General features: G+C 48.2%; 2 protein-coding genes across 2 annotated transcripts; both read left to right on the forward strand.

Annotated features, from left to right (window-relative positions):
- The first annotated feature begins 2,959 nt into the window (after window positions 1-2,959).
- On the forward strand, window positions 2,960-5,311 carry LOC135642770 (protein indeterminate-domain 16-like). The gene is made up of 3 exons (XM_065159184.1): window positions 2,960-3,278; window positions 3,409-3,808; window positions 4,360-5,311. Exons 1-3 carry the CDS (start codon window positions 3,143-3,145, stop codon window positions 5,138-5,140), a joined length of 1,317 nt encoding a protein of 438 aa, XP_065015256.1. The 5' UTR covers window positions 2,960-3,142; the 3' UTR covers window positions 5,141-5,311.
- A 3,668-nt stretch (window positions 5,312-8,979) lies between these two features.
- Window positions 8,980-10,632, forward strand: LOC135642917 (uncharacterized). The gene is made up of 2 exons (XM_065159397.1): window positions 8,980-9,417; window positions 9,652-10,632. The coding sequence occupies exons 1-2, from the start codon at window positions 8,980-8,982 to the stop codon at window positions 10,630-10,632; spliced, it is 1,419 nt and encodes a 472-aa protein (XP_065015469.1).
- Window positions 10,633-11,670: the final 1,038 nt, after the last annotated feature.

Genomic DNA, 11,670 nt, shown 5'->3' on the forward strand with positions numbered 1-11,670 from the left:
TGGCATCTACTTAGTTGTTTATAGCATCTTTATGATCAGATGGATTCAATAAAAGAAAAAGGAAAACCTTATTAACAGTGGGTTTCCTTTCACTCTGGATGCTATAGAATGTGCCTAGGAGAAAACACATACAACAACACAAAGTTTTCAATCATATTCAAGTTGGATTTTGGATTTATATACATGTAAATATAGGAGGACCTATATCTAATATACTAAAATTAATGGATGAAAATGAGGATTGATATTTAAAATTTCAGGATAATATTTCGATCGGGAAAATGAAGATTGCACACATCCTTGCAAGCCCGAAAACTTACATATATCCTCTTGTCATTTGACTATTAGGGAGCATATGTTCAAAGTTTAATTGTTGTTTTTGATATCTTAGATATCTGATACTTAAGCTATGTAAAGACCCTAATTTGAAATGACTACCTTTATGCCCTTAATAAAGGCGAAGTAATTTTCCTGGCTGGTGAAGATTTCCTACTCCATGTTACCAAGCAACACGTACGTACAGTAGCCTCTTAAAGTATGCATACATAGCCAAGTGGAAGCCAGTCGATCCAAAGGTCAGTGTGTCAATCTGCTTTAGCGAGAGAGAGAGAGAGAGAGAGAGAGAGGTTGTAAAGGCTCCCGGAGCAGCGTATCAGTTGGACTCACACATGGGGTGTAAAGCTCGGAGTTCATTAAAGTCACCGCCAAGTTCCACCAATGAGCTTCTGCGCAGCAGTCACAGGCAGGTGGCGCAACACTATCATTTTGAATAGCACGGTGTTGCTTAGGCCAAAAAGTTGGCTGCTTTGGGCTTAAGCTAATCCAGTGGGGAGGGGGAGAGCGGCATGAGGTGGAAGAATAATGCCATGAGCTCTCCCGTGGGGTCCTCGCCCTTCCTTTTCCCACCCAGCAGCCACCAAACATGACACACACAGTCCTCCAGATGTCGGCCTTGCTTCCCATTCTATCCTCTTCTCAGACACCAGCAAGAGGGAGACTGGAGTCTCTGAAGTCATAAACACACACACACACACACTCAAAGTGGATCTCGTTCTCTTTGTTGAGCTGAACATTTGTAACACCATAAATGCCAGTATTATAAAGTCTTTGCAGAGTCAAAATGGTTTTTAGGCTTATTACTTGGAAGAATTCAGAGGAGACATATACATATTATTAGGTTTTTGATTCATGGGATTGAATATGTCTTTGACATCTTCAACATTGCATTTGCTGTTTGGTGATGTTTGATGATTTTTTTCCTGCACTTCCCAATTAAAGAGTATGATTAATTATGTGCTACATCCCAATTAAAGGCTACAAACTTCACATATATCTCCTAAAATAAATTGTGCATGACAAATACCATGAGTAATTTTCCCGCTTGATGTTGCAGTTCAACTAGAAAGACTGCACCTCAGTTAACTAAAAGAAAAGGTGCCAAATTTAGCATTTGTAGAAGGAAAAGAAATCATATATTTATTATGAAGGATCAAATTTATAAAGAAGGAGAATTTTTCATATGCCATTTGACTTTTTTTTATTTAAATTCGTGTAAATAATAATAAGAATACTTTTATAGCTATAATGTTAACATTTAATGGTTATTATAAAATGTCTAATAATTGGAAAACAAATGTTATTTTCTTTACAAGAAATGACGCTTCTTAATTCTTTCTTGTGTGATTCAATAATAGGAATAGATAAGGTTAATCATAAGGTAATCTTTTTTTTTTTGGAGGAAAAATGGATAATTGATCTTAATTTCTTCCTATACAAAATTTCTTTTAGAAAGATATCCCGGAATTTGAAATATCAATGATTAAGTACTTGGAAATTCCAATTAAATATATGCCAATGCGCATAAATTCCTAATTCAAAAAAAGAAAGAGAAAAAAATCCTACAGAAAAAACTCAAATTCAAATATTAAAGCTTTAGCTTTCGACCTCAAATTCATTCTTTTCTCACACCAAATGGAGTCAAAAGGAAAGAAATAGAAACTCAGGAATCGTACTACTTTTTTCCGGTCGTTTTTGTTTATATTATTATTATTATTATTATTATTATTATTATTTTTCAGAAAAAGAAATTACGTGTTCAAGTAAATATATTCGATTCCCACTCCCGAAACAAGAAAAAGTAAATGTTTTGCCTAATGAATCAATATATTCTCACAATTATGAATCCAAATTGTGGTAGCATTGATTTGCTACCTCTGACATCGATCATGGCTTTACCAGAAGACAAGCAAATTTGGGCATAGCTTTTTGTTGTACTCCAAAACGTTTCCTTGAAATCATTGTCTAAACTATATTCGAAAACGAGGAAACGGGATGTCAGCTGCATTGTTAGACGGACTTTGATCCGATCGAAACGGAAAACGTTTTTGTTAATAGAAACGGGCTGTGTTACGGAGTTCGGCATCACGGGAGGGCGAAGTAGGCATGGACAAAACACTCCTCTCGTCTACGAGCAGCTGTACAGATTGTTGTTCATGCACTCAGCTGCACAGTGGCTGCGGCAGTGAAGTAGTTTGTGGTTACTGTCGTCGTAAAAATCATAGAGAGAGAGAGAAAGGGGGTCTCACGTGTATTTGGAGACACGCCTGCATTAATGCATGCAATTTATACTGATGGAAGTAGCGATATGAGCGCTTTTGTTTCCTTGTGGGGATGTTTGTTCTTTGTCCCAATGGCCTCTCTGTGGTGGGCTCAAGCTGCAACTTATCTCTCTCTCACTGTCTCTCTCTTCTGAAAACGTTTAATTTAATGGAAGTATTTGCAGAATCCTTGCAGCATTACAAGACCGACTCCAACCCCAATAACTGGAACACCATCCTCCCCATAGCCAGCCATAAAATCTGAAGGAAACCTGATAAACCTATAGCTGTTACAAAGCTGTCCCCTTATGTAATCCCAGTGAGTTCCAAACAGACACAACAAAAACAATTTTGAGATAGGCCTTTTCTTCTTCCTCCTCCTGCTCGAGCTGTATTCTCTCTATTTATAACACTCTTTTTATTAGCCTTGTTGTCCTCAAGGAGAACCACTTAGTTCAATCCCCTTCACAGTACGGACAAGAGGTCATATATAGATAGGTTTCAAGCCTCTGACTGGAGGAGGGAGATAAGGAGGAAGTCGCCCAATGTTAGGTTCGCCATCGCCGGCTCCCCCGCCACTTCTGGGTGGCACTACCGTCTCATCGCCCGCTCCGCAACCATTCAGTTCGCCTCACAATGCCACTAACACCAAGAAAAAGCGAAGGCCGGCCGGCACTCCAGGTGAACGATCATATATCTCGATTGAGATTTTACTGTGGTTATTACTATGGATGGGGTGAGGTCACCTTTCTTCGTCTTTGTTTCGCTAACCACCGTCTTTTTTGGGGCTGATTCTGGTGGCGATCAATAGATCCGGACGCGGAGGTGGTATCGCTGTCGCCGAGGACGCTGCTGGAGTCGGACCGGTACGTGTGCGAGATCTGCAACCAGGGGTTTCAGAGGGACCAGAACCTGCAGATGCACCGGCGGCGGCACAAGGTGCCGTGGAAGCTGCTGAAGCGGGAGGCGTCCGAGGTGCGGAAGCGGGTGTTCGTGTGCCCCGAGCCGACCTGCCTGCACCACGACCCGTGCCACGCCCTCGGCGACCTGGTCGGGATCAAGAAGCACTTCCGGCGCAAGCACAGCAGCCACCGGCAGTGGGTCTGCGCCAAGTGCTCCAAGGCCTACGCGGTGCAGTCCGACTACAAGGCCCACCTCAAGACCTGTGGCACCCGCGGCCACTCCTGCGACTGCGGCCGCGTCTTCTCCAGGTGCCGAGAAAGTTCATAAACCGTTTCAAGTTGTTCCTCGATCACCCTCGCAGGAGTTAATCGCTTCCTAGTTTATTTTCTTTTTGTCTTGAACATCCAAGAAGAAGTTCATGATGGATTTCTTTGGGTTGATATGCTAAAAGCAGCTCCTTTTCCAAACACTTCTGGATCCCACTCTATTTCCATGGAGATAGCTATTCTTTTGTTAGGATATTTTGTTCCTTGTGTGCTTGCAGAGCCTCATAGGGTTTCTAAATCTGATCCATGGCAGCACACAATTCCCAACACCAGTGCTGATTTGCCGCTTTCCTCCTACCTATTTCTGGTTGCAGGGCCATTTAACTCCCTTCTCTTGACCATAGCGCCACTAATTTTCATAAACCGGAAGCTCGACTTGTTGTGAACTCCATATATCATCTTCTTGTATCATCCGTATGGTTTTCACATGCTACTCAGATCGAGACGGAAGGCTCAAAATCTTGAATATATGTGTTGCTCGACCCATCTCAGCAACATCATTGATTTTTGTCTCTGTACTTTGACCGCCACAGGGTGGAGAGCTTCATCGAGCACCAAGACACATGCACTGCTGGCCGAGCTCGAGCCGAGCTCCACATGTCCCAGCCGCCGGCATGCTTGTCTACGACGGCTTCCAGCCCGAGTCCATCGAGCGACACCAACTTCAGCCCCACAATGTGGCCCGGCCTAAGAACGCCGAATCCGGCGGCCGCGCTCTTCCTCACCCGGCCGGATCAACCTTCCTCGTCGCAGCAAGATCAGCACCGTACTCAGAACATCGAGCTCCAGCTTCTACCTCCATCCAATAACCAGCAGGCCGCCCTCCCTTCGGCCGTATTATCTCCTATAACTGATGAAGCTAAGGTCACCAAATTGCAACTCTCGCTAGGGCCTGCGGCTCGCCGCGCTCCTAATTCTGAGGACACGCAATTGGCTTCCACAAGACTCAAAGACGAGACGATGGAGCAGCTGAAGCTCGCCATGGCTGAGAAGGCATTGGCCGACGAGGCGAGGCAGCAAGCAAGGAGACAGCTCGAGTTAGCGGAGCGCGAGTTCGAGAACGCCAAGCGGATCCGGCAACAGGCGCAGCTGGAGCTGAATCGAGCTCACGCCATTAGGGAGCGTGCCGTGAAGCAGATCAACTCGACGCTGCTGCAGATCACCTGCTTCGCCTGCAGGCAGCAGTTCCGGGCGAAGCCCGGGATGGCCTCCGAGGAGAATTCTTTCGTCGTGAGCTACATGTCGTCGGTGGTGACCGAGGGTGAAGAAGAGAACGAGGAGCATAACCACCCAGAGAAGGTCTCAAAATCGTAGCTTCCCAGTATTATTTTGGGTTCCAAGTAGCGTTTTCCTTCGTTTCCGGTATTGGGTGATGACTGTAATTAAATTACCTTCAATGTTCAATGTGCACGTCAAGAGTGTTACTGTGACATGCAGTTGTGCTTCTCCTTTCCTAGTTGGATGATGATTACTTTTCCTTTCTCACCGTGATTATTCTATACATGGTTTCCTCCTCAGAAAACTCTATCTGTATTGTGACGAAGGAGGTCAGATGTGTTCATGCAGAGTGGACATGGCCATACGTTGTAACTCTGAAGCTTACTAAATAAATAGAGGAAGGTTGAGCACCGTTTAGGTCGTTATGAGTTGATGATCATCATGGTTCAAGTGAGGTTAAGACAAGAGTGGTTAATGGTAGAATAGCGTGCTTCCTTTCTTCTGTCTCTTTCCGCTCTCCGTCTGATTTGAAAGCCCACCTGCTCCCTTTCGTATTGAGCAAAGGAAATTTACCTTGGTTTCGGTGGGATACTTGCAGGCCACAGGTTCTTAGGATGAACAGTGGCAGGAGGGAGGGGGGGAGCAAGAGCAATAAAAACAGAAGACTGATTGCTGACCCGAATCCACTAGAGATAAAAGTTGAGAGCCAATTAGATAGTGCAGGTTGCAGCAATAGCACTTGTCGCGCAAGAATACAAAGAGAGAGAGAGAGAGAGAGAAGGTGTGTGTTGGTGTGAAGGGTCAGAGCTTCAGTTGGCAAGGTACTTTTTTTCGCTACTGTTGGTCCCTACTCCATTCAAGTAGACAACCTCCCTCCCCCCGCATACAGACACGAGAACAAACACAGACATCATTCATGACGAGAACATCAAATGCCATGGTATTCAGTGCCACCCTCGTCTTTCTCCCCTCTCTCTTTCGTGCGGTTATGTACGCAGGGCTCTGAAAAGGGTGCAGAGGCAACAGTGGAGAAAGAGAGGGATTAAGGAGCGGCAGGGATGGCATTAACGCGCGGAACCAACCTATTGTGGTGATCGAAGGCAAACAAGCAGCAGCTACAGAGGGAGGAGGCCCCCTTGGCGTTGGACCTCGGCCAGTGTGCTCCGCTCTTCAGTATCCACACCGCTACATCATCTCCCTCGCTTTCAATGAACTGTTCTTTTTTCCTGCTTTCTCTTCTTTTTAACCTTTTTATTCTCACTTTTTCTCACCTTGTGTGAGTTTGAGCTTGGCAGCGTGCGTACCTCTGGGTTTGTGTCGCAGGGGAGGAGCCGGCAGGCACTGGCGGTGGGTTCTCGGGCTGTGGCTGTGTGTAGCCTAGCTAGCCTTTTGCTTTGTTTTGCTCCATCTTTTCTTTGTCTCATGAGACGCTTGTACAGTGCAAGGGATTGACACTCTCTTTCACTCTTTTGTGGAGCAGGACTCTCTCTCTCTCTCTCTCTCTCTCTGCCTTGGAAATTTCCCAGTCAAAACAAAAGAGCTTCTCTGTGTTTTGCCTAAGGACTTGCTTGTGGTCGTAGTAATTACTGAGATGGCATTTTGGCTAGGCCACAGTGTTACCGGAGAAGAATGGGTTGAAGTCACCATGGGCTGAGCTTGGGCTACGTGAGTTTAATGGAAGTATACTCGAGTGATCTCAGCTACTATTAAGATTGGGTCACGGCATGGGTACTTAAATCGTGCAGTAGAAGGAGCGACTCAGCGAGTAGAGCACATTGTGAGGCGGTCCTAACTATATCGAATCCTGAATTATGAAGTCATGTACTCCAACATTAAGTTAATGTAAAGTACATAAATCGGGGTTTTCTGAATTATATATATATATATATATATATATATATATATATATTATTACGATAGGATTAATCAATCGAAGTAAATAGAAACTTAGATTTCATTTGAGTTGATGATATGGTCAAATTTTGATTATCAACCCGGTGAAACTAATACGATATGTTTTATTTTTCGAGTGTTAGTGTCTAAAAGATTAAAAAAAATTCTTTGTTGCTGGATCTCGATGAAGACGTCAAACTATTTGATGGATAATGTTAGATGCATACATGAATTTTTAACTAGTAAGTTGTGTTGAGCGTTTTGGACAATGTACATACATGCATTGCTACTTTTATGATGTTCTACCTAAATCATTAGCCAATAAGATTAATTTTTATTCAAACAATCAGAAAATTATCGAGCTATTCTTTTGTGCATGATAAAAGTAGTAATGAGTTTTTTGTAAATTTATTTTTTCTTTTTTAATCGAGCTTTCGTTACCTTCTTATCCAAATTTGTGCGTATATATCACTCATGAATTGTTTACATATTGTTAAAATTTGAAATATATGATTTATATAATTTGATAAAATAAACTTATGATAGAGAATATATAATCATCTAGTCATCATCTGATACACAAGCATCGTATAAGATCTGTGGGAGAAAAAGGACCAAACAGTTTGTCACTCACTTGCCCATACGGATATGAGAGTCTAAAGGATGATTTCGAATGACTTACCAATAAAATAAAATAAAAATCATTATGATAATCTTCATTCCTGAACTTATTACTGATTCTCCCTAAAAATAATAATATCTATATTCCTACTTGATAGGGGTAAAAAAACTGACCTGACATAACACCCCGGATTTGACGTAATACATCCTCCCACGTCGAACACCCTGTGCGGCACACTGCCCCAGAACGAACGTTAATGACGACACGACATGCGCCCACACCTACCGTACCCAACCCCCTCGGCTGACCGATGCTCCCCTCACCCTGCCGAAGCTCGGCTCTCCGCGCAACGCCCGCGACAACAACAGACGCCATCAGAGGTACGACCCTCCTCCTGCAGGATGGCCCATCAGGTAACATCAAACCCCTTGTATAAATACCCCCCGGCTCCCAACCGAAAAGGGGGGGAAGGGAATCGATCTCTCAATACTATACTTCTCCCCACTGACTTAATCGACGGAGGGGTCGGGCCGAGCTACCGACCCGAGCTGTGTGCAGGCACTCGACCGCTGTTAAGCCTGCTCGACAAGGTGGAATTTCCCAGCGAGATCCCCCGCATCCGCCGCCTCGGGACTTCAAAGGGAGTCACGTCTGATCCGAGTCATTTGGAGCCCTGAACCAGCCGCGTCGACCCCGAAGTCACGGCTAAAAAGTTACTTACCGTAACAGATTGGCGCTAGAAGGAGGGCCGACATCCAAATGTCAGGCGACCAGCGAAGCCACCTCGGCGGATCCTCAAATGCGGAGCTCCCCACCTTAGGGGAACGGCGTGATGAAACCCACGACGAACGCCCCGCAGCGGTATCAAAACGCTACTGGCGACTGTTCAACGACCCGGGCTTGTCGCCCCCCGGCGGTTAACCCGTCGACCCGTCGCAAGTGTCACCCGAGGCCTTTCATGACCTCGCCCACCAGGTCCGAGCTTTGACAAGCATGGTGCAGACTATCGTCTCCCAGCGAACCTCTCCGCATGCAGCGCCGCCTTCGTAGCAACAGGAGCCCCCCGCCCGGACCCACGTGCCACTCCCAGAGCTTCCTGGCTCGCCTCGAAACCCCACAACTCGTCCTGGGAGCCGGGAAGCAGAGGACACGGTGAGCCGTCCCGAACCTGAGGCTCCAATTGCCGATTCGACGAACACTCTACGAGCTCAGCTGCGCCTCGTCAGTCAAAGGCTTGACGAGGTACAACAGGAAGTTCGTAAGTCAAAGGGAGAGCTCGGGGACGGACGGACACCAAAGATCTCCGTTCATCCTCGAGATACAGGTCCAGGCGATCCCGCCGCACTTCCGCCTCCCCTCACTGGATGCGTATGATGGCGCAGCCGACCCGGCGGATCACGTGGCTGCTTTTCAGGCCCAGATGGCGCTATTCGGGACTTCAGACGCCCTGATGTGCAGGGCGTTCCCGACGACTCTGCGGGGACTAGCCCGCGCGTGGTACAACGGCCTGAAGCCAGGGACCATCGCCTCCTTCGACCAACTCGCCAAGGATTTCGAGCTTAACTTCCTGGCATACGCCCGACCAAAGCCGTCCATGGCGTTGCTCTTGGGGCTCAACCAGAAGGAGGATGAGCCCCTCTCCCACTTTGTGAACCGATTTACAACACAAATCCGTGGATTATCGGATGCTCACCCCTCTCTCTTGATGCAGGCCTTCATGACTGGCCTGCGGCCCTCCAGGTTCTTCTGGTCGCTCGTGGAGCGGCCTCCCGTCGCGGTCCCCAAGATGCTCCAACGTGCTAGTCAGTTTATCGCCGCGGAAACCTGGATGACTGGAAAGCGGGAGGAGCACAAAAAGGTAAAGTCAGAACCGCCCCGACAGCAACAACCTACCGCCTCCCGGCAAAAGTTGGACAGACCTAACCCGATGCCTCCTCTTCCCGCCTTGAATTCTTCCCGGACTGAAATATTCCTACACGAGAGAGGGAATGGGCTGCTCAGGGACCCTCACCCGATGAAGAACCCGCGGGAGCTCGTAGACCGTTCAAAGTATTGCCGATTCCATCGATAACACGGGCACGACACTAAGCAGTGCTGCGAGTTGAAGAGACAAATCGAGGAGCTCGTCCTCAGAGGTCATCTCGGCCAGTACCTCCGGCCGAACAAGGAGCAGTCACCTCGCCCAAAGGGCCCTGTCGAGCGACACATCGATGTCATAGCCGGAGGCCCCGCATCCGGAGGAAGTTCCATGTTGGGCAGAAAGGCGTACGTCCGGTCCGCTCCCGACGAAGCCTCGGGACACGAGCCCGAGCCCGAGATCACCTTCCCAACCGGAGCTGCTGAGCGACCCAACCACGACGACGCCTTGGTAATATCGGCCAGGGTAGCCAACGCGCAAATGAGGAGAATCATGGTCGACACAGGAAGCTCGGCCAACATACTCTACTTCGGTGCCTTCCAGAAGCTGGGCCTGGCCAGGGAAAATTTAAGCCCGATTTGCTCGGCGCTCACCGGCTTCACGGGAGATTCAATATCGCCCCTGGGAGCCATTACCTTGCCTCTGACTGTAGGGACCTCGCCGAGATCGAATACCGTAATGACCACTTTCCTGGTGGTCGACCTTCCCACCGCTTACAATGCCATACTCGGTCGACCGACCCTCAACAAAGTCAGAGCCATCGTCTCGACCTACTACCGGACCGTCAAATTCCCGACTCGCGAGGGGGTCGGGGAAGTCACCGGAAGCCCTCGAGAGTCCAGGCGCTGCTACCTTACCTCTGTCTCATTGGGCAAGAGAACCAGGGCCGAGGCGCCCCTGGAAGATCCGCGGGAAGCGAAGAAACTGGCTCCTCACCCCGAGCCGAGGGATCCACTGTTGACGTTCGTTTGTAGGAAGCGCGGCCGAACCAAACAGATAGGGTCGGATCGAAACTACCCGAACGGGAACGGGAACAGCTCGTCGGTCTTCTGCAGGAAAATGCCGACATCTTCGCCTGGTCCCCATCGGACATGGGGGGGTTCGACCCAGTGGTCGCGGAGCATCATCTCAATATCCCACCTGACGCTCGCCTAGTGAAGCAAAAGCCCCGGCGCCACGCCCCTGACCGACAACGCGCCATATAAGAGGAGGTGGACCGACTCTTAGCGGCAAGCTTCATAGAAGAAGCAAAGTATCCTCAGTGGTTGTCCAATGTAGTTCTCGTGAAAAAACACAATGGAAGCTGGAGGATGTGCGTTGACTACACTAGTCTCAACAGTGCGTGTCCTAAAGACTGCTATCCCCTTCCGAAGATTGACCAGCTAGTCGACGCGACGACAGGGCACGCACGCCTCTCTTTAATGGACGCCTATTCAGGGTACAACCAGATCAGGATGGCACCCGAAGACAGAGAACATACGGCTTTCCTCATCGATCAAGGGATATACTTCTACAAGGTCATGCTGTTCGGGTTAAAAAATGCCGGGGCCACATAACAGAGGACGGTAAACAAGATGTTTGCCCACCAAATCGGCAGAAACATGGAAGTCTACGTGGACGACATGATTGTGAAAAGCCGAGAGGCCGGAACGCACCTTGCCGACCTGGCCGAGGCCTTCGCCATGCTGCGCAAGTTCAGCATGCGGCTCAACCCCACAAAGTGCGCTTTCGGTGTCACCTCCGGGAAGTTCCTAGGATTCATTGTACACCAGAGAGGAATCGATGCCGACCCGGAGAAGGTACAGGCAATAATCGATATGCAGTCCCCCCAGACGGTTAAGGACCTACAGCGATTCAACGGAAGACTTGTCGCCCTGTCCCGCTTCCTCGCCCGATCGAGCGATCGCTGCGTCCCATTCTTCAAGGCGCTAAAAAACCCGAAGAATTTCCAATGGACATCGGAATGCGAGGAGGCTTTAAAGCAGATAAAGCAGCACCTGGCCAGCCTCCCTCGGCTCGCCTCTATCTCCCCCGGCGAGAAGTTGGGACTCTACCTAGTAGCCTCCCCGCATGCGGTCAGCTCCGTCCTTGTCAAGGAAAGCTCCGGCCCGCATCTCCCGATCTACTATGTTAGCCACGTCCTGAGTGGACCTGAAGAGCGCTACCCGTCGATAGAAAAACTTGCACTCGCCC

Source organism: Musa acuminata, chromosome BXJ3-7, assembly GCF_036884655.1.
Source record: "Musa acuminata AAA Group cultivar baxijiao chromosome BXJ3-7, Cavendish_Baxijiao_AAA, whole genome shotgun sequence".
Classification (NCBI taxonomy): domain Eukaryota; kingdom Viridiplantae; phylum Streptophyta; class Magnoliopsida; order Zingiberales; family Musaceae; genus Musa; species Musa acuminata.